At 41.3% G+C, this 24,019-nt stretch overlaps 1 protein-coding gene across 1 annotated transcript in view; it reads left to right on the top strand.

Moving 5' to 3' along the window:
• Positions 1–20,940, top strand: part of LOC129719748 (uncharacterized) — a 56,677-nt gene extending 35,737 nt beyond the window's left edge. Inside the window, exons 7-11 of the mRNA XM_055671147.1 lie at positions 7,394–7,605; positions 7,675–7,970; positions 16,084–16,408; positions 19,621–19,877; positions 20,583–20,940. Of these exons, the coding sequence (XP_055527122.1) occupies positions 7,394–7,605; positions 7,675–7,970; positions 16,084–16,408; positions 19,621–19,877; positions 20,583–20,940 (1,448 nt within the window). The remainder of the gene's footprint in view (positions 1–7,393; positions 7,606–7,674; positions 7,971–16,083; positions 16,409–19,620; positions 19,878–20,582) is intronic.
• Positions 20,941–24,019: the final 3,079 nt, after the last annotated feature.

Below are 24,019 nucleotides of genomic sequence, written 5' to 3'. Positions count from 1 at the left end.
CTGCGAAAGAAATTGAAAAACGAGGAAACTTTTATGGCGAAAATAGTATTAGCTTCCCTTCTAAAGTCGGAATAGTACATTCATACAAGTGTTTTATTTTTTTTCCGAATTTGACTTTTATTAGCTTTTGTTTTGGGGTAGTTTCTGTATGTATTTCATTTGCTTGATTTTAATCATGCCTCATGATGCGACGGAATCTATTTGGTATGATTACACAATAAACAAAATGAAATTATAATGAGTTTATATTCTTCCTAGATCACAAAAATATTGCCGTACGGTTGTATGCGGTTTTATACAGCAGTTTATATTGTATTGTGTATTAGAAGGTGAATTTAGAAATAGTAATTTAACGCTTCTTGGAAGTCTTTCAACTTTCAAGTGTACGATCGTTAACATTGAAATCGCCGACTTTGAAGCGATGTAATCGATACGTAAATGTTTTGGTGCTTCAAATGCGTTTAAACCACCATTTTCTTTATTGAAACGATTGACATTTTCGTACATCCCGCAGATGATAATTATTTGTCAGAAAATCAAATATTTCTCAGATTGGGCTTAGTTTGGTTCATAATTTTATATGTAGCAATTCAACAACACTAACTGTGTATATAGCTGAATTTAGGTACGAAAATTTTATGAAGCTTCAACCAAACTGCAGTAACTGAAATAAGGTTAACAAAATTATCAAACATTCATTGGAGCGTAATTCTAGTCTAGTTAACAGCGTAATCTACGAAAAACAAGCTAATAAACTAGCCTTGTTGATCCCTACCAGTGGTAATTAGTATCGCCACTTGTGGTATGGCTGCAATCTGGGCATCGGGCCCAGTCTCTCTCTTCCCTTTCGGGAAATTTTTTTCAAACAATTCGCTGCCCGACTAACTCACCAATTTGATCAACCCTGCCACCCGAAGTGATACCAATTCCGCAAAACTATTTAAACTTTTGCACAACTCAATTGTCGAAAATTGTTTGGAAGAAGTTTCGTCCGACGCAATCGGTTGTGCACCGACTTTTTATTTATCCTTCCGTTCGGTTCAGTTATGCCGCAAAACAGGTCCAAACAGCAACGGAAGAAAGCATCGAAAGTAGATTTCCGTTTCCGTTCCTTGTGCGGTGATATTCGTTTTTTGGGAAAAAGTTCTCCTAGAGCCGGGAAACTGCTGTAGTTGGAAGCGCGGAACATGCAGCGATGGTATATTTTCCGGTGCGCTCAGGAAAACAAAATATGGTCGGGCATTAGCAAACAAATGGTAATCGAATCGAAGTAGAGAAGAATTTATTGAACATTGAACCTTTGCGGTTGCAATCGGATTGTTCGATTCATAGAGCGAAATGTTATCAGTTGGTTGTTTTTATTGTTCCCTCCTCAGCGGCGGTTACTGAACAATCGCTCTGGTAGGGAAGATTCATGGCTAGAATCGCACTTTTTATGTGTTTTGAACAGAGTAAACTGTTTAAGGAGCATCCTGTTGGCAGGTGGTTAAAGCATGAATCTTATTCGGTAATCGCCGTTGAATGAATTTAACGAAGTTCATTTTTTTACTATTGTAAGTAGACAATCTATCTGGATTTCTAAATCTATTCGCACAATTAGTTGCAGTTTATCTCAATTCGAGAATCGTTCTGTGGGTAGCGGTGTAGATCAACTGATTTTCATGATGTTTTTTTTTTTTGTTCACACAACATTGTTTTACGGAGCCAATTAAATCTAATGCCTTATGGTCTAGAATATCTTATAATCTAAAGGCAAATTCTTTACCCTCGCTGCCGACTACGAGGTGAAACTAAATTTAATACTAAAACTAACATGGTTTTTTTTTTGTTTCGCTGTTAAATTGGCACCTTGATGCTCTTCAAGTAGCTATAAACATGTAGCGTGTATGGCAAGTTTCGCTGTGCGAGAATATCACGAACTGGCACATAGGGCTGTATTCCTCGGGCCCTGAGGGTATCCAAAAGTAGAGATCTGGCGCCGCAGAATTCAGCACACTCCCAAACCACGTGTTCAATGTCTTGATACCCCAATCCACAAACGCAATGATTACTGCTCGCCAGCCCAATACGCAAGAGATGTGCATCTAGCCCGTAGTGGTTGGACATAATCCGAGACATCATGCGAATGAAATCTCGTCCTACATCCAACCCCCGAAACCAAGGTTTGGTGGAAACCTTGGGGATGATGCTGTGTAGCCACCTCCCCAGTTCTCCCTTATCCCACGAGGCCTGCCAGTTGACAAGTGTACTCTGACGTGAAAATTTTAAAAATTCATTGTAGGCAATTGGCCTGTTATAAATATCACCGTTTGTTGCGCCCACCTTAGCCAAAGTGTCCGCTTTCTCATTGCCCGGAATGGAACAATGAGAAGGGACCCACACTAAGGTAATCTGAGAAGATTTTTCGGATAAAGCACTCAGATGTTCCCGTATTTTCCCCAGGAAATACGGAGAGTGCCTTACATCCTTCATCGATCGGAGAGCCTCAATAGAACTGAGACTGTCCGTAAAGATGAAGTAATGGTCCGTGGGCATTGTTTCAATAATCCCTAAGGTATACTGAATTGCAGCCAATTCTGCGACGTAAACAGAAGCAGGATTATCGAGCTTGTAGGAGGCGGTAAAATTATTATTGAAGATACCGAAGCCAGTGGACCCGTTGAGAAGTGATCCATCAGTATAAAACGCATTGTCGCAGTTGATGTTTTTATATTTGTTATAAAATATTTTAGGGATCTGCTGCACGCGTAAATGATCCGGGATTCCACGAGTTTCTTCCATCATGGATGTATCGAAAAACACAGTAGAAACAGAAGTATCTAATAAGTTGACACGATTGGAGGTGTATGAGGAAGGATTTATACTTTGAGATATGTGATTGAAATACACAGTCATGAAACGGGTTTGAGAATTAAGTTCAACTAGCCTATCGAAATTTTCAATTACCAAGGGGTTCAAAACCTCACATTTGATGAGAATACGAGTAATCAGATCCCAAAAGCGGTCTTTTAATGGGAGAACGCCCGCCAAAACTTCCAAACTCATCGTATGGGTCGAATGCATGCAACCTAAGGCAATACGCAAACAACGATACTGCAATCGTTCCAGCTTGATTAAATGGGTGTTTGCAGCGGAGCGGAAGCAGAAACACCCGTACTCAAGCACCGACAATATCGTTGATTGGTAAAGCCTTATGAGGTCTCCTGGGTGGGCGCCCCACCATGATCCAGTTATTGTCCGGAGAAAATTCACTCTTTGTTGGCATTTTTTAATCAAATACCGAACGTGACATCCCCAGGTGCCTTTCGAATCGAACCAGACACCAAGATATTTAGATACCAAAACCTGAGAAATCGTTTCACCCATTAACTGTACGTGGAGCTGAGCAGGCTCACGCTTCCTAGAAAAAACTACTGTCTCAGTTTTCTCCGGAGAGAATTCGATACCTAGCTTGAGCTTTACAAGCAGACAAATTGTCCAAGGTATCTTGCAATGGTCCTTGCAAATCGGCAGCTTTGGCTCCTGTAACAGAGACCACGCTGTCATCTGCAAGTTGTCTTATCATGCATAAATTTGCCAGACATGCGTCAATGTCATTCACATAAAAATTGTAAAGAAGGGGGCTTAAGCATGAGCCCTGGGTAAGACCCATGTAGCTAATACGAAAAGTTGCCAAATCGCCATGCGTAAAATGCATATGCTTTTCGGACAACAAATTATGCAAAAAATTGCTCAAAATTGGTGAAAATCCTTGTCGGTGAAGTTTGCCCGAAAGAATGTCAATAGAAACGAAATCAAAAGCCCCCTTAATGTTCAAGAACACAGATGCCATTTGTTCTTTGCGAGCATAGGCTAGCTGAATATCTGTAGAAAGCAACGCAAGACAGTCATTCGTTCCTTTGGCACGGCGGAAGCCGAATTGAGTATCTGATAGAAGACCATTTGATTCGACCCAATGGTCTAAACGACGGAGTATCATTTTTTCCATCAATTTCCGGATACAGGATAGCATTGCAATCGGCCTATAAGAGTTGTGATCAGAAGCTGGTTTCCCTGGTTTTTGGATAGCGATCACCTTCACTTGCCTCCAATCCTGCGGTACAATGTTTTGCCCCAGGAACTTATTGAACAAGTTCAACAAGCGCCTCTTGGCATTGCCGGGTAGATTCTTCAACAAGTTGAATTTGATTCTATCTAACCCAGGCGCGTTATTGTTACAGGACAGGAGGGCAACTCAAAATTCTGCCATCGTAAAAGGTGATTCTATCGCATCGTGGCCCGGAGACGTATCGCGAACAAAGTTTTGCGCAGGAACAGAGTCCGGACATACTTTCCTGGCAAAATCAAATATCCACCGACTTGAAGACTCCTCGCTTTCGTTGACCGTTATACGATTTCGCATTCTTCGGGCTGTGTTCCAAAGAGTGCTCATCGATGTCTCCCTCGACGTTTCGTTTACGAACCGGCGCCAATATCCACGTTTCTTTGCTCGGACCAAGCTTTTGAACTTGGTCTCAAGCACCGAATACCGCTTAAAGTCGTCGGGTTGACCTTTCACCCAAAAGAAGGCCTTAAACGCGTCGGATTTTTCCGTGTAGACATCGGAGCACTCTTTGTCCCACCACGGAGTGGGAGGCCGTTCTTTGATCGTCACGCCAGGATATTTCTTCGTTTGGGCTTGCAACGCGGCGTCGAGAATCAAGCCCGCGAGGAGGTTGTATTCTTCAAGTGGTGGGTGATGTTGCATCGACTCGACAGCTTCTGATATCATTTCCTCGTATAATTTCCAATCGATATTCCGTGTGAGGTCATACGGAATATTTACTGATCGCGTGCGAGTTGAACCATTATCAATTGAAATTTGAATAGGCAAATGATCGCTACCGTGGAGATCAAGGACTACCTTCCATATGCAATCCAACCGTAGCGATGTTGAACATAAAGATAAATCTAAAGCACTGGGGCGCGCTGGAGGTTTCGGAACGCGTGTCATATCCCCGTTGTTTAATATTGTCATGTCGAAGTCGTCGCAGAGGTTATAGATCAAAGAGGAACGGTTATCATTAGAAGGGGAACCCCAAGCCACGCCGTGAGAGTTAAAATCTCCCAAAATCAAACGTGGCGAGTTTAAAAGTTCTTTTAAACCAAAGAGCAGCCGTTGCCCAACCTGTGCTCTGGGAGGAATATATATATATTGAGGCAATACAAAGCTCTTTACCTTGTATTGTCATTTGACATGCGACAGCTTCGACGCCTGGGACCGTGGGGAGGTTAATACGATAGAAGGAATAGCACTTCTTAATCCCTAGAAGTACTCCTCCATAAGGGGTGTCTCGGTCGAGGCGAATTATATTAAAATCATGGAAGCTAAGATCTACATTTGAAGTGAGCCAAGATTCACAGAGGGAAAATGCATCGCATTTATGCTTATTAATCAAAACTTTAAATGAATCAATTTTGGGGATGATACTTCTACAATTCCACTGTAAAATAAATCTCAGCCGATGAATTAGCCATCGAAGGATATGATCGCTGCAAGGAGGGGCCATTTAGCAGTCAACTGCTTCAAAAACGTTTTAACTGTTGGTAGAAATGCCAGCAGAAGACTTTTAAGAGGATCAGTTATGTTGAAATTTTCAAAAATCCAGTCCACAATATCTGAAAACTTCAGCAGTCCAGATTCTGGCTGAATCTTGGACGAAAAAGAAGGAACAGTTGGGTTTTTTGATGTTCCTGGAAGTGCCGGAAACTCCTTACTTGAATTCAGTTTTGCCAATCCCGGAGGAGTTTGCTTCGGATTTTCTACAGCACTTTTTTGTTTCTTAGTATCAGTCACTTCAGATGGAGACCTTCTCTGTCCTTTCCTAGAAAGCCTAGGAGAAGAAAGGTTTTTCCTCTTCCTAGATTTCCCGGGTTCAACAAAAGAAGATTTCACAACTGAATCGTCAGAATCAGACTCATCGGATGGCAAGACCTCGAAGAGATTCGGGGAAACCAGTTTGGTGGCAGCGGCCTCTTTGAGCATTTCTGCGAAAGTGCGCTTAGAGCGCTCTTTCAGAGACCGCTTGATCTTGTCTTGGCGCTGTTTGTACGCGGGACATGCAGACAGCTCATGCGGAGTCTGCCCACAATAAAGGCACTTTTCAGCACCCTTATTACAGGCGTCATCCGCATGTTGCTCTCCGCACTTGCCACAACGTGCTTTATTGCCACAGTGGGAGGCCGTATGGCCCAACTGTTTGCACTTGAGGCAATTCATTACCCGCGGTACAAACAAGCGCACGGGCAGACGCACCTTGTCCACGAGCACATAGCTTGGTAGAGCAGACCCGGCGAAAGTCACGCGAAAAGAGTCTAAATGGGTGTAAGTTTTTACACCCTTGTCGAGCGATACACTCAAATATCTTGGCAGGTTCAAGGCTAGAATCCTTGAAAAGGCCTTTTCCAGCCTTCAACAGGTCCTCGACAGTCAGACTCGATTCGCTGACCACACCGTCAATCTCAACTACGCGAGCTGGAATGTACACGTGATACTTCCGCGTGAAGAGCTCACAAGCAGCAATCTCGTTTGCTTGCTTGAGGTCGGACACCAAAACACGCAGCTTATTCGGGCGTACTTTGGTAATTTCTGTCACGGCTGTAAACCGTGCCAGATCTTTACATATTTGCATTGTGTTCAATGCTTTCACTTTCGGCCGGAAAAATACAGCCCCAATACCAACTTTGCCTTCCGGATACTGCTTAAGCCGATGAGTAGCTTCCTGCGGGGTTCCATTCTTAACCCTTGGAACTTTGTATCCGGGAGGGCTAGGCGGTAGAACGAGCGGGTTTTCATCCCCGCGTTCGTCGTCCATGTTGGACGCGAAAGCCACACACGCAAAATGACAATCAACAAATAATATTGTAGAAAAAAACCAAGAAAAAAAAACTACTTATCTTCTGCAGCCGCTCTCCACCGCAATCAGCGCACGGGCGATGCCAATCTCTAGTCCTTCACACAAGAGTCCGGTAGCAAAAGCTGCAGCTGCTCCAGCCACACAGCAGCACCAGTACAGCCAAACAGCAGTACGCCGGGTACTGGATCTCTCGCAGTAGCGACACAACGTACAGTCTGTGGCGTACGGTAGCAATAGGCGATGATGCGTTCCTTTGTCTTCAATAGACGACGGCAACGGGCAGCAGTGCACACGCAAAACAATGCACGGTGACCTTGAAGGCGATTAACTGGTCGGCACTATCGAGATCGAAATGAAATTGCGACCGAACACGACGAGAGCACAACTCGGAATGAATTTTCATGATGTTTATTTTCATTCTTAGGTTCTTTAAAATTTGAATAATCTTTTATCATGTTGCACTGTCAAGTTTCATTATTTCTTTATATCTGACCCAGGACTATCTGAGATCCCGCATCTGCCCTCAGGCAAGTGCACATCACTATTCATCCTGCTCTTCGGATATCTGATGTTTCAATACTACTCAGCCAGCATTGTGGGCTCACTGCTGATGGCTCCTCCTAGAAACATCAAAACACTCCGAAATTTGATTGATAGTCGGTTGGTTTTGGGCATCGAAGATATCCCTTACAGCCGGGATTATTTCGTAGTAAGTAGCGAATAGTTTGTCATCCGCAAAGGAAGCCTCTTATTTATCGTTGTTCAATTGATCGTTCAGCGAACGCAGGATGAGGACTCACTGGAGCTTTACCGGAAGCGTATCAGTTTTTTCAACGAAAAAACGCAACTAAATGAGTCCCACTATTTGAACGCCGCTGACGGGCTCGCACTGGTCAAGGCGGGTGGATACGCTTTTCATGTGGCCATTTCAGCCGGCTACAAAATCATTCGGGAAACTTTTAGCGAGCTGGAAGTGTGCGAGCTCGCTGAAATTGACATGTTTCCTCGGTCAGCCCAGTGGATGGTCGCGATAGTGCAGAAAAACTCCCCCTACAGGGATGTTATAACTTACGGGTAAGTGGGCAGCCAAGCTGCTTTACCGGACTAACAGCGTTCTCTATTTTATCGCTTAATTTTCGTTTTCCGTTATAACCATGTTTTTTTTAGTTCCATTATGACTAGAGTCATGAAATAAAAACACTGTCCCGATGAGAGTAGGCACTTCTTGTATTCACTTTTTGAGCTTTATATGAAAGTTAAAACATACACGTAATTAACTTTTTTCATTTAATATTAATTGTACCTGTCCTGTTGGTTTTATTATTTCTGTAGCATCAGAATGTTCACCCCTTCGTCCAGAGTGTAATAGAGCGCCGATATCATGAAAAAATGATGGAATCTTTTTTAGGAATTCGCAGATTTTGTTAGTTATTGCCATTGCTCGTTTCTGTTTGAATAATTTAAACAAATTTTGGAAGTGAATTTTTACTTTTTAAAGATGGAGAGTAGGAAAATATGATAAAAAGCAGATGAAATTGAACCATTTATTGAAGCTGCAAGCAGTTTAAAACAAACCAAACAGGTACAGGGGCTGTCCACATTTCACGTGGACAACTTAGGGGGGTAGGGGCACAAATGTCCATGCTTATCCACGGTAGGGGGGAGGGGGTTATGATAATGTTCACGTGGACACGATATATTTCCAAAAAAATGGAAATCTGCCAAAAAAATTATCCTGCAATAAAAAATCTGTTCTAGTTTTAGAGCCGTCGTGAGCTGTGTTTGTGATAAAGTTAGTTTCCAAGATATATTTCTTTTTTAATGATTTTCTTTCGTTAACAGAAGTCTTTGAGGCACTTTCAACTAAACTTAATTTGGAATAAGCTTCATCTATCAAACCACTTTTGGCTGAAGCTGGAATCATTTTCTGCTTTGCCCTTTTCTTTCAGAACGCTTCCAATCTTCAACCATTTGGCTGAATTTAAACCATTTTTCTTTTTGGCTTTTTCCTCTACATAGAGCTAATTTATTATTTTGAACCAAGTTTAAGATCATTTTATTAGATTTTGTTTTTTTTTTTTGCATTTTGGGAGCGTTCCTAAGCATTTCAATCCGCTTTCAAAAGGCTTTTTAAACATAATTTTAGGCGATTTTTTTTCTTCTGTTACCTGCGAAACCTTTTAGAGACCATCCGTGTTATTTTAAGATAATATTTTATTTTATCTTTTTTGCCTTTTTCCTAGTTTTTCTGTAATAAACCATTATTTCAGGCTTTTTTCCATTTAATTTTCAGCTGTTTTTTTTTTTGTTTTAGAGGCGTTGCTCTGCGCATTCGAACAGTGTTCTATCTAACCCTCCAGTGCCCAGTGCCGCCTTTAGACGTCCAAAAAGCTTCAATAAGAACTTAAAAAATGTTTATAAAGCTTCATAGTGATTTTTTCGAAGTCCGTCTAAAAACTAATTTGGGCACTAGAGGGTTAATTTGGATTTAATTTTTGTTGGGGCCTCTCCGCTTTATATGATCAAAATTCAGCCCGAAATTTATATGATCAAAATTCAGCCAAAATGCGTTTCTATGCATTTTGGCTGAATTTTGATCATATAAATTTCTGACCGTTCTGACTTCTAAAAGTTGGAGATATGTTAGAGATGATTTTATTTTTATGCTGTACAAGCTGACCCGGCAAACTTCGTCCTGCCTATTTTACTGTTTAATTTAATAATTTTAATCGTTTCAAATTCATTGATTCCTTGCGATTTTTTATATCGTTTGAAATGATTGGTTTTATCGGAATGACAACACCCTTGATTTTTGGTTTTTGTACATCACCTCTATTCCGGAAATATATTGGATGCATTTCAGTTATGAAAGAAGAAGAAACTGAAGTGGTCTTCTTCGAATCCAAAATGGTGTCCAGGGTCAATGCTTGGCTTCTTTACATCATTTTGATTACGGACATATTCATATGTAGTAGTATTCGCTTATTTTCGGCTGTTTCCCAGAAGTTTGCATTTTACAATTCAAAATGGTGTCTGAAGTCAATTTGTTGCTTCATGCATCATTCTGGTTCCGGTGATACTCATATGGGTGGTATTTGGTCACTTTAGGCAATTTTTCAGAAACCGTAAGTCGCCATCTTGAATTTTAAAATGGCATTTGGAGACATTTTCTGGCCCCTGAGCGTCATTCTGGTTCAAGGAACATTCATTTTGGATGGTATTTGGTCATTTTCGGCTGTTTTACAAACACCAGAAGTCGCCATCTTACAATTCAAAATGTTGTCTGAGGTCGATTTGTGGCTTCAGTGCATCATAACACACATGCCAAATTTGGTTGTATTTGCTTGATTGGTTTTCGAGCCGTGCGAAATTTGTGTTCCATTTGTATAGAACCCCTCCCTTCTAGAGGAGGGAGGGGTGTCAATCCATTATGGACATATTTTTCATCCCTTAAAACTTTAACCTGCCAAATTTGGTTCCATTTCGTTGGTTTGTTCTTGAGATGTGCAGAATTTTGTGTTCCATTTGTATGGAACCTCATCCTTCAAGAAGAGGGAGGGGTGTCAAACTAATGTTGACATATTTGTTACCCTTAAAAACATCCCTATGCCAAATCCGGTTCCATTTGCTTGAGTAGTTCTTGAATTGTTCAGAAATGTATGTTTCATTTGTATGGCACCCCTCCCTTCCAGAAGAAGGAGGGGTCTCAAACCATCATAGAAACCTTTCTCGGCCCCAAAAACCCGTACATACAAACTTTCACGTCGCTCGGTTCGGTAGTTTCCGAGCCTATATGGATCAGACAGACAGACAGACCGGACTGCATTTTTATTGGTATAGAAGAAGAAGAAGATAGGCCGCGTTTGGAGCCATATTTTGTTGGTCTGTGCCTATGCGTAAGATAGTATGTTTGAAAATTTTGGAAATGACAATCGACTTCCGTTTGTCAATTACGTGAAAATTTTATTCTTCATTATTATTTCCGTTTTTGGTCTCAACTGTTTTTGAAAGTTTATTGGACTTTATTTAGATATTTTTTTTGTTTAGAAAAGGTTAAAAAAACTATAATTGCTTTCATTTTCAATTAGTTCTCACCTTCACATACGTTTTAAGAATTTTTGTTTTGTTTTCCTCAATGTGTTTCTAGCCACTTGATGTTATATTCTGAATTATTTTCTTTTCTACTTTTTCTGGATATCAGGGATGTTTTCCCAGTGTAAACTTTTGTATGCTTTCTTACTAGTTTTGTGGTTATTTTGTGGATTAATTTTGTTTAAGTTTTCCAGGTTTTTTTAAAGATTTACCTGTTTTCCTGAAATTAAATCATATATTTTTTTTATTTTCTGGTTAAAATGTTTTCAACCAGTATGCTGCGATTTTTTTAACTCTATCTTGTAAAAAAGATTTTATATTTCTAGTTTCTACAGAAGCTTTTTGCAATATTGAATCCGTTCTGTTTTTGACGTAGAATACGTCTTACGGCAACAATTACAGGGACCCAATTTCAATACAGGGATCCAATTTCAAAACCGAAAACATCGAGAGCGTCACAAAAATTGTCCAATTTCAAACGTTTTAAACCCAGTCAGTTTCCAACCGATTTTTGTCATTTTTGCAGCAAATTAAGCACCCGTCCAAATGCAGAAAATTGTAATCTGATTGTTCAAACTATTGTAATATTGAAAATTGTTGAACACTGTAGGAACGCAAATGTCGACTTTTGATTGGTCGCTTGCTGCCTTTCCCTAAAAAAGACGACAGAATGGAGTACCTAGTTAGCCGGGAATGCACTCTTCGGGCTATATAAGAGACTGTTTCTCCTCAAGCAAATCAGTTTACTAGCAGCAGGCAGCAGCAACGAACATCAACACCGATGGCAGTAGGCGAGGTGGATCAGCAGAGGGCAACAGCGGCTGTGGTAGTGGTTAGCTGCAGTTCTTACCTCTCTCAGTACGGCTCCCCTTCGATCTGAGTTGGACTCTACCAGCGGTAGTCCGATTCAGATATCGTTGGGTGAATACAACTCGAAACTGAAAGAGACTCGCACCGCCAGGTGGTTTCAGAAGCCACCATCATCCAGCGTATGTAGAGTGTGTGCACATAACGTGTGTGAATATTCGTAGCGTCTATCCCTAATATATAAGGTGTGTGGCTTGCTGTATAGCGTGTGTGTATGTTTATGGCGTGTATGCATGTCTGTAGCGTGTTTGTGCATGTTTATAACGCGTGTGGCACTTGTCAATAAATGGCATTGACAAACACAATTAACCTCAAAGTTTATCTGAAGAATTTCTAAGCTAGGGAGCCTGAATCACATAATTTTTCGCGAAAGTCTTACAAATTGCCGCAATCAGTTGTAAAATTATCTACGCTATCGTAAAATGCAGAAAATTGTTATTTGAACTGTTATATCATAGATGGAGAATGCACTATTTGCCCTTGTCTATAGCCTCTTCGTAGCCACTGCCTAAATTAAGATGTCTTAGTGCAACTTGATACAAAAGACAGCCACAAAACAATTCAATTTCATTCTTGTTTTGGATACGGCAGCAAGTGAAACCGCGGTGCCCGCTACAGAGGTAAACGTCATCTGGAGCAAAGAGACTATTAAATTAATTAACCCCAATTGAGTGTATTCCCAAACCTATTCCAAGAAAGACATTGACATAAGACAGGCTGTCGTATTCTACGTTACCTCTGCGGCCGTGTCTTATAAACAACCTCTTCAACTTTTTGTTACTTATTTGTTTTTTTCTTTTTTAGAGCAGTCGGAAATCAAAATCTTTTTCGAGTGGACTTTTAAATCTATTGTGTTATTTTTTCTGGCGTTTAAAAGTATTTTCAATCATTTAAAGCATAGACCCCTATGACAGAAAACGAGGCGCGCAAAAAGTTGTGTTAGTGAAAATTGACTGTTGACAAGTGAGTAACGGACGAGCTACCCGTCCAAAATCCAGCCGACTCGCCATCTGCAATACCAAAATTGGTCAGACGAGTAACTCGCCGCTTGTCTCGTCTTCTGTAGTAGGGGCCATAATTTGTGATAAGGGGCCATCCACATACCACGTGGACAGATTTTTAATGACTTTGACCCCCCCCCTCCCCCTCCGTGGACAACTGCCCATATAAATACTAAAAAAATTGTATGGACCGTGGACATTAGCCAAACCCCCCCCCCCAAAGCTGTCCACGTGGTATGTGGATGGCCCCATTATATTTCTTTCGGTTTCTTCTAAATTTTGAAGACGTTTGCTTTGCCTCTGTTTATTTAGTGCATTTCTCGACTCTTTCAGACTGAATTTTTAAGGTATTCTCCCCATTTATGGCTTCAATGGTCTAGGTGGTTTTGGGCTGATTGTGAAATTGTTTTGACGTATGACTACGTCTTTGTTTTCTATACTAGATTACACTTTGTGAAATTGAAAATGAAACTGACAAATGTTGCGTCAGATTTCAAACGATTATAGCAAGCGAACGACTTAATGCATCTTAGTCATTTATATGTCGGTGGATAGATAAAATGTGTAACATTTTTTTGATATAATGTTCAACATTGTTGCTTTACTGCTTAATGGTGGAAACAGGTGAAAAGTTCCAAGGTCAAGCTTTCCCATGCATTTCCCTCGTTATTGGCTTGCTTCCCGAGCACAGATAACAATAACATGCACGAAATAAATTCCACTGCTACATATTTTGACTCAACAAAGTGTTTTGGTTTGTTCCTCTTTCTTCAAGCAGTGGCTACGCCCTAATGGCAAAAATCTACGCTGAACTCGATACAAAAGACTGCGTGTATAAAATTCAGCTTCAGTCTAGTTTGTCACAAAATAGCGAGTGGTATAACTGCCTTTGATGGACCACTTAGTAGCGTAGCTGCAAATTTGGCAAGAAAAAGTGTAATCATCTAAACTGAATTAAGTATTTCATTATGTATAAACATGAAGTAACATGTTTATCATCTTTTCTGCATGAAAAACAACAAGATAATACCTCTATTTTCTTATAGTAAAAGAAATAAATCATCGCTTCAGTTTCCTTTAATGGGCCAACGTTTCCTTATTTGGACCACAACAATTTCCTTATGTGGGCCAGGTCTAAATAATATATCTCTTCAACTGTAGCTGCCGCTGATGAAACTAACTCTGGCTTACACACTAAGAGTTCTGGATGGCGGTTCATGAATCCACAGTACCGTTTATAATCTAACACAGACAATATTGCAATAGCATTGAATAACATAAAAGTTTACTATTGTATGCAGTCTTGCAGTCCGAATGACGAGGGTTTTCTGAGATGAATCTTGTAGACTTCGTAATAGGGAACCCTTTACGTGCCATCCGAGTTATCCAGCGAACAATCAAATCCTCTTCCGCAGCAGTCAATGCAGTTGGTTTACCTCTTCGTGGTTTTCCTGACCAGTTGCTGCTTGCACGGAACATTACGGTGGATCGTGGAAAATTGTAGCGCCTGTAAGCTTCTTTAGTCGAAACACCACTTTTTATTGCTTCAAGACACTCAGTAACAGCTGCTTCAGTATATTTTTTACTAATTTTCGGCGTTTTTCGCCTTTGAGCAGCAATTTTGTACAATAAAACGATCATAACAAATTTATGGTTACTATGGTAACTATGATTCGCGACGTTAGTTCGATGATAGCTCTTGTTCGAAATGAAGCATGTCGGAATATGGAAAACAATATTATTTCCACCCTTATTTGGGCCACTATTTTTTAATATTTTAAGTGTTTTTCTAGTAAAATTTATTGCTTATCTTTTAAAAACACTATTATCCTACCCGTTCATCGAAAATCTGATTAGTTTCGTTCGGAAAGTGTGATGCCAGTACAGTTTTTGGTAGAGCCCTTCCCTATGAAAACGTTAACAAACCATGGCAAACCAGGTAGCTGTTATTAAAAGACATTCTTTGCAGCTTTAATGAAGAATATTACAGTAAACGTCTGTTGCAACATTTCTAATGAAGAACATTATTGAAGTTGTCAAAGCACAAATCAAAATAAGTATATTTATAATGTGTCATTTAGTGTAAGAAGTTTAGATGGTCCACTAAAGGAAGTGGTCTATATTAAGCAGATCTACTTTAGCTGTTAGAGGTACGCGACATTGAGAAACGAGAGCAAATTTAATGCGCGGCCAACAAAATATTCAATACTACCGGTGGTGGTGCGATCATCATTCAGTATTTTATCATTATTCAGTAGGATATTCAACCAATATTCGCGGTGAATATTTTAACCGCGTTTAGTAAATTTCCACGATTGCCCACGAGGGGGGATGGGGGTTCCAAAATGACGATTTTTGTGTCCACGTGGAATGTGGACGGCTTACAGATTGACGAGAGTTGGTAGAATACCCTTTATCAAATCAATGGAACTTTTCACGGATGTTTAAATTGGACTTTTGGAAACGTCTATAGACGTTTTTTTACACATAATTAAAAAATTTCTCCTTAAGTAACATGGTATCAAATATATATTCTGCATAAACATATGAAATTCAACTGAAACTTTAATTCAGTAGTAAATTCACTGAAGTAGTTAAGAGGTTGAGACATTCTTAAGAAAAATAGCTTCTTCGGCGAATTGTGCAAAATAACATATGAAACTCACCTCTGTGCCACCTGAATCGCTTTCCACGTTGATAGACATACTGTTCAGGAAATATGTAAAATAGTCTGCTCAGAACAAATAACGCTAAGCGGTATATTACACAAAAAAATATTTTCGGAAAACCTTCCTGTCGGCAGTAGAAACAAATGAAACAGAAAGGATTACCCCGGAATGGTTTATCCATTGTCTGAGTAGATTTGTGATACGGTTTATTCACATTTCCTGCACGATTTCCGCCATAGCCTGAATGAAGTTTTTTTTTTGTTTTTCAATTTACCGTATACACACATGGTCAACAACCTAGTTGCAAAACGCATCAATTGCCCTCGTGCAATGTGGCACTAGCATTCGTCTTCCTTCCCCGTTTGTTTTCTTTCCGTGATTTTTGCTATTCCTGTCCTGGATAAATGTGTCTGTTGTCTGATCTAGCTATTTTTCTGACCTACCAAAACCAGTGCACGCTGCTACAGTTCACTACTGTCTCTTTCTATCGGTCGTACCGTGCGGTCTCCATTGTCTATGTTATCCTGGCTGACCACATGGGATGATCAAAATTTGCAGATTACGGCGCTTGAATGAAGCCGGCATAATGGACCACCAGAGACACGTTTGGCAGGAACCGAAACCGAAATGTGTGCGCAAAATAGCGCCAACGGATCTGATTGTTGGTATGGATAGTGTTTATTCGGCGTTTATCCTGCTGTTCGCCGGTTCGCTCCTGTCCGCTGGCTTACTGTTGATTGAGATACTGCATCATCGGTTGCGCACGGGGTTTCGTTGGAATCCGCGACGGTGGCATCGGGATCGACAACTGCTTCGACCTCAGCCGGCAGGGCACGAAAAACTTCCGCCGCAGCTTTGGAATCGCGGCCACGTTTATCCCTATGTAGATTGAATTGATTTCGATTGGTAAGCTTAGGCAGAGACGAATGGTTTTTTTTTCTCTCATTGTAGTATACGGAATGGCGTTTTCGTGTGTTGATTGGTTGAAATACATTGACCAGTTGAACAACTGCAGGCTAGAGTATTTTTGCCAACATATTTAAAAACAAACAGGAAGCCAAAATTCACAGGCTCTTTGTTATTTTGGAGAGGCTCTTTGTTACTTGAATACTCCCATGCAATATGACAATATGCTTTTGATTGAATTGTGCCTAATTGTTTGGTTTATTACTACAGATACAGAAGTCATTTTATAGTACTTGTTCATCAGGATCACGATTGTTTTTCCGATAGGGGTTTTTAAAAATGGCACTAATAAATGAAATATAGTAAGTTGCAAAAATTTAATAGAAATGTTGTCTCAATCAAAGTCGTAGATAATAAAATTTCAGGTATGAGTAAAAAAAACATTGCGTAAAATTTCTTTTACTTTAGTAGGGTGGGATGGTGTGAAAATTATAACGAAAAAGTTCCGTTTCCATATGCAATATCCTGTTCATGCTCATTCCCCTACGCAGTCATAAAGAAGACAGACTAAACTATTTCATAAATCTGGAACTCGAGACCAACTAGGAGGCTGTTTAGGCTTATTTAGTAGGAAACGGAGATTGGTGGATAGGTTAGGCTCAATATAGTTCCCATATGCTAACCATTAGCCATCCAGCTACAGAACTCCTACCTCCTAGTTGGTGCCAACCGGGATACGAGTAACTAGTAAGAAGATCGGGTAACCAATCCCGGTGGGACTACCGGTTGTATGCTGACAGGGGAAGCCGGCTTCCTTCTTGGGAAGGTAGTTTCCTGGACATGTAACGCCGCCATAAGCGCCCTAAGGGACGTACCCACAAGCGTTATGCCCGAGTCCTGGTTGTGTTCGGGACTCAAAACAGTAGCACTACGTCGGTCCTCCTGCGAGAAAATGGGGTTGGTCGTGGGACTTGCAAGCCCGCACCGCGAAAAACAAAAGCAACGGACGCTATTACAAAAAATTCGAACCAGAATAATCGGCAAAGACCCAGGCGACGAAAACGGACTGACGACTCGGAACTGCCGTTCTCTCAATTTCCTTGGAAGTACCCGTGTATTTTCCGAACAATTGAATAACCTCAAGTTCAACATTGTAGCGCTGCGGGAGGTTTGCTGGAAACGAACGACGGTGCGTACGTATAGTGATGGACACCATCCACCAAAGTTGTGGTGACAAAGACGAATTCTACGCGCAGTTGGAACATGAAAACGATCGCTGCCCAAAACAACGTTAAGATTGTCATCGAGGATAACAACGCTAAGGTCGGTCAGGAGGAGGAATTTTGACCGGTAATTGGACGATTCAGCGCACACCGGCTGACAAATGAAATTGGCCTAAGACTAATTGACTATGCTACCTCCAAGAGCATGGCCATAAGTAGCAACTTTTTCCAGCATAGCCTCCAACATCGGTACACCTGGAGTTCACCTAACCAAATAGAAACTCAATTCGACCACGTTTTGATAGATGGGCGGCACTTTTCAGACATTATAGACGTCAAAACACTTCGGGATGCTAACATCGATTTGGACCACTACCTAGGGATGATAAAGATACGCCACAAACTATCCGTTGTGAACAACATACGGTACCGTTGCCCGCCCAGGTATAATCTCGCGCGGCTGAAGTAACCCGAAGTCGCCGCAAACTTCGCGCTTTCTCTCGAAGCTGCACTGCCAGAAGAGGACGAGCTGGAAGAAGCCCCTCTGGAGGTCTGCTGAAATACCGTTAAGTCAGCCATCAGCAGTGCAGCGGAAAACGTCCTAGGTCACAAATTACCGAGTCGACGTAACGAATGGTTTGACGAGGAATGTCAGCAGATATTGGATGAAAAGAACGCAGTGCGGATAACAATGCTGCGAAGAGTCATCCGTCAGAACTAGGGTTTGCAATATTCCCGGGAATCGATTTCCCGGGAAACGGGAATGAAAAATCGCATTTCCCGGGAATCCCCGGGAGCCGGGAACGGACAAATTTTTCAGCAAAATGTGATTTTAAATTAAGTTTATCAGTCAAATATAAAAAAATGTTTAAAATTTCATTCTCAATTCGCATGAAAAACAAAAAAACAAATAAAATACAAAACTTATTAAAGTTATTTGCAGGAGAGGAGAATTAAGGGTCTTTATGTCGTCAAACAATCGCTTCAGATCCGCTGACAATTTTCCGTTGAACTCAAAAATGTTATTTCCTTCTGTAAAACTTTACTCAAGTCTGCTGAATCACCGCTGATGTTCGATTTCTAGAATACTTTCAAATCACCGATTACAGCTTTTGCTACATTTAATTGAAAACTGGTGTCTAATTCTTTAGGTTTGTTGAAGAGAAAACTGAGTGGCAGGCATTGGACGCGGAAAATATTTGCTATATTCGGTACGGATTTTTTGGGCAAAATATGTTTTACACTACAGTAAATATTTAATGTTTACTTGAGCGGTAGCAAACCTATTCGCTTTTTTAATTTAATTAAAAAATATTTGCTATGTCATTGTGATATTGTTGAATAAACTGCGTCGCAAATCTAGTTTTCTAGTTTTAATGAATTATTTATTTTAGGTCGCACTAGTTTGACGTTTTTTATTTTAATTGCAATATTGCGTAAGAAACTATAGTTAATCTTACAAAATTTTTCACGGAATTCGGGAATCCCGGGATCCCGGGTATCAATATTTCTCTTTCCGGGATCAGGGAATCCCGGGAAAAGCTATTTCCCGGGAAATCGTTCCCGGGATTGCAAACCCTAGTCAGAACGTGGAACGGTATAAACAGAAACGAAGAGAGCAACCCAACTTTTCCAGGAAAAAAAGTGCAGCCAGGAGGAGGAGCAGTGCGAAGAACTACAACAGCTATACCGCTTTCATGAAACACGAAATCAAATCAACACATCCCGCAAAGGCTTCGTTCCGCGAGCCGAAATGTTGTAGGGATAAGGATAGGAATATCTTGACGGATGATCGTGAGGTGATCGGAAGGTGGAGACAGCACTTCGATGAACATCTTGATGGCGTACAGGCAGGAGATCACGAAAAAGAAGAGGTTGAAGAGGTTGTTTATTAGACACGACCGCAGAGTTAACGTAGAATACGACAGCCTGTTTCATACCTCATCTCATCTCTGTGTACTTCCAGAATGTGAGAGGTTTGTGCACCAAGATCGCTCAACTGCGGTTACTGTTAAGTAGCAGCGATTACGACGTGATTGTTCTCGCGGAAACGTGGCTCAACCCCGTTATCGACAGTGCAGAAAAATCGTCCAATTATACTCTCTTTCGCTGTGATCGCAATGAAGCGACTAGTGTTCACTCTCGAGGGGGCTGCGTGCTGATAGCCGTCAAAAGTCACCTTAGTTGCAGCTCCGTGTCATTGAGTGACTGTGACCAGCTCGAGTAAGTAGCAGTTCGCATTAGCTTGCAACATCGATCGCTTTACGTGGCAGCCATTTACCTCCCGCCCAACTCTGGTCAAGAACTATATTCGGCACACGCAAGTGCTATGCAAACAATTTTGGAACGCTCGTCGTATGCTGACATCGTTCTTTCTATTGAAGACTGCAACCTTCCCGCCCTATGTTGGCAATTTGACGATGAAATCAACGGATATGTTCCTTCTAATGCATCTTCCGATCAGGAGTGCAATCTCACGGAAACTCTCTTCGCAACCGGTTTGAGGCAGGTTAATCACTTTCTTAATTCAGACGGCAGACTCCTGGATCTCGCCTTCGTCAACCAGCCAGATCATCCCGACCTTGTTTGCCTCCGATTCCGTTGCTTCCAGTTGATACTCATCACGCACCTTTCATTTTATTGATTGACGAGGGTAATGCTGCACCCATCTCTTTAGACGATGAGGGCGATTGGCTGATGTATGACTTTCGGACATGTGACTTTGAGTCAATAAACGACGCACTTACAGACATCAACTGGGAGACTGTACTGGGTATTGGCTCTGTCGATGACTTGCTTCGAAGATTTTACAGTGAACTTCAGAGGATTCTCAGCGATATTGTGGCAAAGAAAAGACGAACATTCACCACTAATTCAAAAAAATTCATGGTGGACTAACGAGCTGCGCACTCTTCGTAACATTCTCAGGAAGACCCGGAAATGCTTTTTTCTCTCAAAGTCAGACCGAGATCGCATCAATCTGTATGAAGTAGAGGTGGCATACAAAGCTCTGCTAACATCTACCTACGTTGACTATATCGCCAAAATACAGTTGAGCATTAAGCAAAATCCCAAACAATTTTGGGACTTCATCAGGCAGCAAAATTCAAACAACCGTATTCCGAATATTATGAATCTCGACGGTGTGGAAGCTCGGACTAGCAGTACAACCGCCAATCTCTTCGCGGCCTTTTTCGAAAACGTGTTCAGCAATGTGTCACCAGTTCAAAACTATAATGCATTCGCTCACGTACCAGTGTATGACCTGAATCTGCTCAGCATCTAGTTTTCCACGAACGACGTACGAAAGTCTCTGGAAGATTTAGATGTCAATAAAGGGCCAGGCGGATGATTCCGTTTCTATTGACATTCTTTCGGGTAAACTTCACCGACAAGGATTTTCTCCAATTTTGAACAATTTTTTGCACAATTTGTTGTCCGAAAAGCACATGCATTTTACGCACGGTGATTTGGCAACTTTTCGAATTAGCTACATGGGTCTTCCCCAGGGCTCATGTTTAAGCCCCCTTCTTTACAATTTTTATGTAAATGACATCGACGAATGTCTGGCAAATTCATGCACGATAAGACAACTTGCAGACGACAGTGTAATCTCTGTTACAGGGGCCAAAGCTGCCGATTTGCAAGGACCATTGCAAGATACCTTGGACAATTTGTCTGCTTGGGCTTTACAGCTAGGTATCGAATTCTCTCCGGAGAAGACTGAGATAGTAGTTTTTTCTAGGAAGCATGAACCTGCTCAGCTTCAAACACAATTAATGGGTAAAACGATTTCTCAGGTTTTGGTACACAAATATCTTGGTATCTGGTTCGACTCTAAAGGCACCTGGGGTTGTCACGTGAGGTATCTGATGAAAAAATGTCAACAAAGAGTGAATTTTCTTCGTACAATAACCGGACAATGGTGGGGAGCCTATCCAGGAGACCTTATAAGGCTTTACCAAACAACGATATTGTCTGTTATTGAGTACGGGTGTTTCTGCTTCCGCTCCGCAGCAAACACACATTTGATCAAACTGGAGCGAATACAATATCGTTGTTTGCGTATCGCCTTGGGTTGCATGCAATCGACCCATACGATGAGTTTGGAGGTCTTAGCTGGAGTACTACCATTGAAAAACCGCTTTTGGAGCCTGTCTTCTCGTATTCTTATCAAATGTGAGGTTTTGAACCGTCCTGTGATTGAAAATTTTGAAAGGTTAATCGAACTTAATTCTCAAACCCGTTTTATGACATTGTATTTCAATCACATGTCCCAAAATATTAACCCTTCTTCGAATATTCCAAATCGTGTCGACTTATCAAATACTTCTGATTCTACTGTGTTTTTCGATACATCCATGATAGAAGAAACTCGTGGAATCCCGAATCATTTACGCGTGCAGCAGATCCCCAAAATTTTTTCCAATAAATATCGAAACATCAACTGCGACAATATGTACTACACTGACGGATCACTTCTTGATGGGTCCACTGGCTTCGGTATCTTCAATAACAATTTAACCGTCTCCCATAAGCTCGATAATCCTGCTTCTGTTTACGTCGCAGAATTAGCTGCAATTCAGTACACCCTAGGGATTATCGAAAAAATGCCCACGGACCATTATTTCATCTTTACGGACAGTCTCAGTTCCATTGAGGCTCTCCGATCGATGAAAGATGTTAAGCACTCTCCGTATATCCTGGGGAAAATACGGGAACATCTGAGAATCCGAAAAATCGTATCAGATTACCTTAGCGTGGGTCCCTTCTCACTGCTCGATACCGGGTAATGAGAAAGCGGACTCTTTGGCTAAGGTGGGCGCAACAAACGGTGAAATTCATGAAAGACAAATTGCTTTTAATGAGTTTTTCGCACTTGTACGTCAGAATACGATCATCAGTTGGCAAAATTCTTGGACTAGAGGGGAACTGGGAAGGTGGTTACATTCCATTATCCCCAAGGTATCGACGAGCCCGTGGTTCAAGGGGTTGGATGTAGGTCGAGATTTCATTTGCGTGATGTCTCGGCTTATGTCCAATCACTATAGATTTGATACGCATCTCCGTCGTATTGGGCTCGGGGAAAGTGGTATCTGTGCCTGTGGTGAAGGTTATCACGACATAGAGCACGTTGTTTGATCATGCCCTGTACACCGTGACGCCAGGTCTAAATTAATAACTTCCCTCCGGGCCGAGGGTAGAGGACCAGCTGTTCCTGTTCGTGATGTCTTGGCGAGTCGTGACCTACCCTACATGTCCCTTATATACATTTTCCTGAAATCCATCCACGCCCCAGTCTAGTCCCATTCCCATTCCACGGCAAGAACACGTCATAGACCTCGATTTTGGAATCATCAACTAAACCCCACACGAATCCGCCAAGACCTGAGAACCCGAGGCCTTTCGTGATATCTTGGCTTGAACAACAGCGAACAACAACAACGAACCATAACCAGCAACTGAACCCCGCACAATACTTCCAGGACCCGAGGATTACAAGCCCCTGTCCCAGCTCATAACATCGTGGTTTAGCAGAACAAATCCACACATGCTGCATATTCATGGCCATTCGACGATCATCAGACGACTATTCAACTACAAAACATTAAATGAAAAATATATGCTAGTTTTAAAATAGACTTAATTTCAGCTCGTAGTCGGCAGCGAGGATAAAAAATTTGCTTAAAGATTTTAAGTCATCAGATATAATTGGCGCCGTTAAACATTAAATAGTATTTGTGCCGTGTCAAATAAACGATGGGTGAAGAAAAAAAAAGGGCCAGGCGTCAACGAGATACCCCCACTACTACTAAAAAACTGTGCTGTTGCTCTCGCGTCACGAATTGCCCTAACTTTCATTACCTCGCTAAGAGATCGAGTCTTTCCAACGGATTGGAAATCAGCGTACATTATTCCTGTTTATAAGTCTGAAAACCGCAACTGTGTAACTAACTATCGCGGAATCTCCATTCTTAGCAGTCTGAGCAAAGTTTTTGAAAAATTGGTTCACAACGTGCTATACAGTGTTGTGTCACCATTCTTATCTGAGTTCCAGCATGGTTACATGAAACACCGATCAATGACGGCGAATCTGATGTGCTACGTAACCACCCTATCCAGAGAAGTTGAAGCAAACGCCAAGTTGACTCTGTGCACATAGATTTTGTGAAGGCCTTCGACACTGTGCCACATGTTTTAATCATTGCTAAGATGGGGCGGATGAGTTTCTCAGAATGGATCATGGAGTGGTTATTCTCATACCTAACAAATCGTTCTGCGTACTAATTGGTTAACTCCGCCCACTCTTACATTTCCCACATTGAATCCGGTGTACCTCAAGGCAGCGTGTTATTCAACATATT

This window comes from Wyeomyia smithii, chromosome 2, assembly GCF_029784165.1.
Source record: "Wyeomyia smithii strain HCP4-BCI-WySm-NY-G18 chromosome 2, ASM2978416v1, whole genome shotgun sequence".
In the NCBI taxonomy this organism is placed as follows: domain Eukaryota; kingdom Metazoa; phylum Arthropoda; class Insecta; order Diptera; family Culicidae; genus Wyeomyia; species Wyeomyia smithii.
The sequence above is the reverse complement of the archived record's forward strand: the minus strand, read 5'-3'. Positions and strand labels throughout refer to the sequence as shown.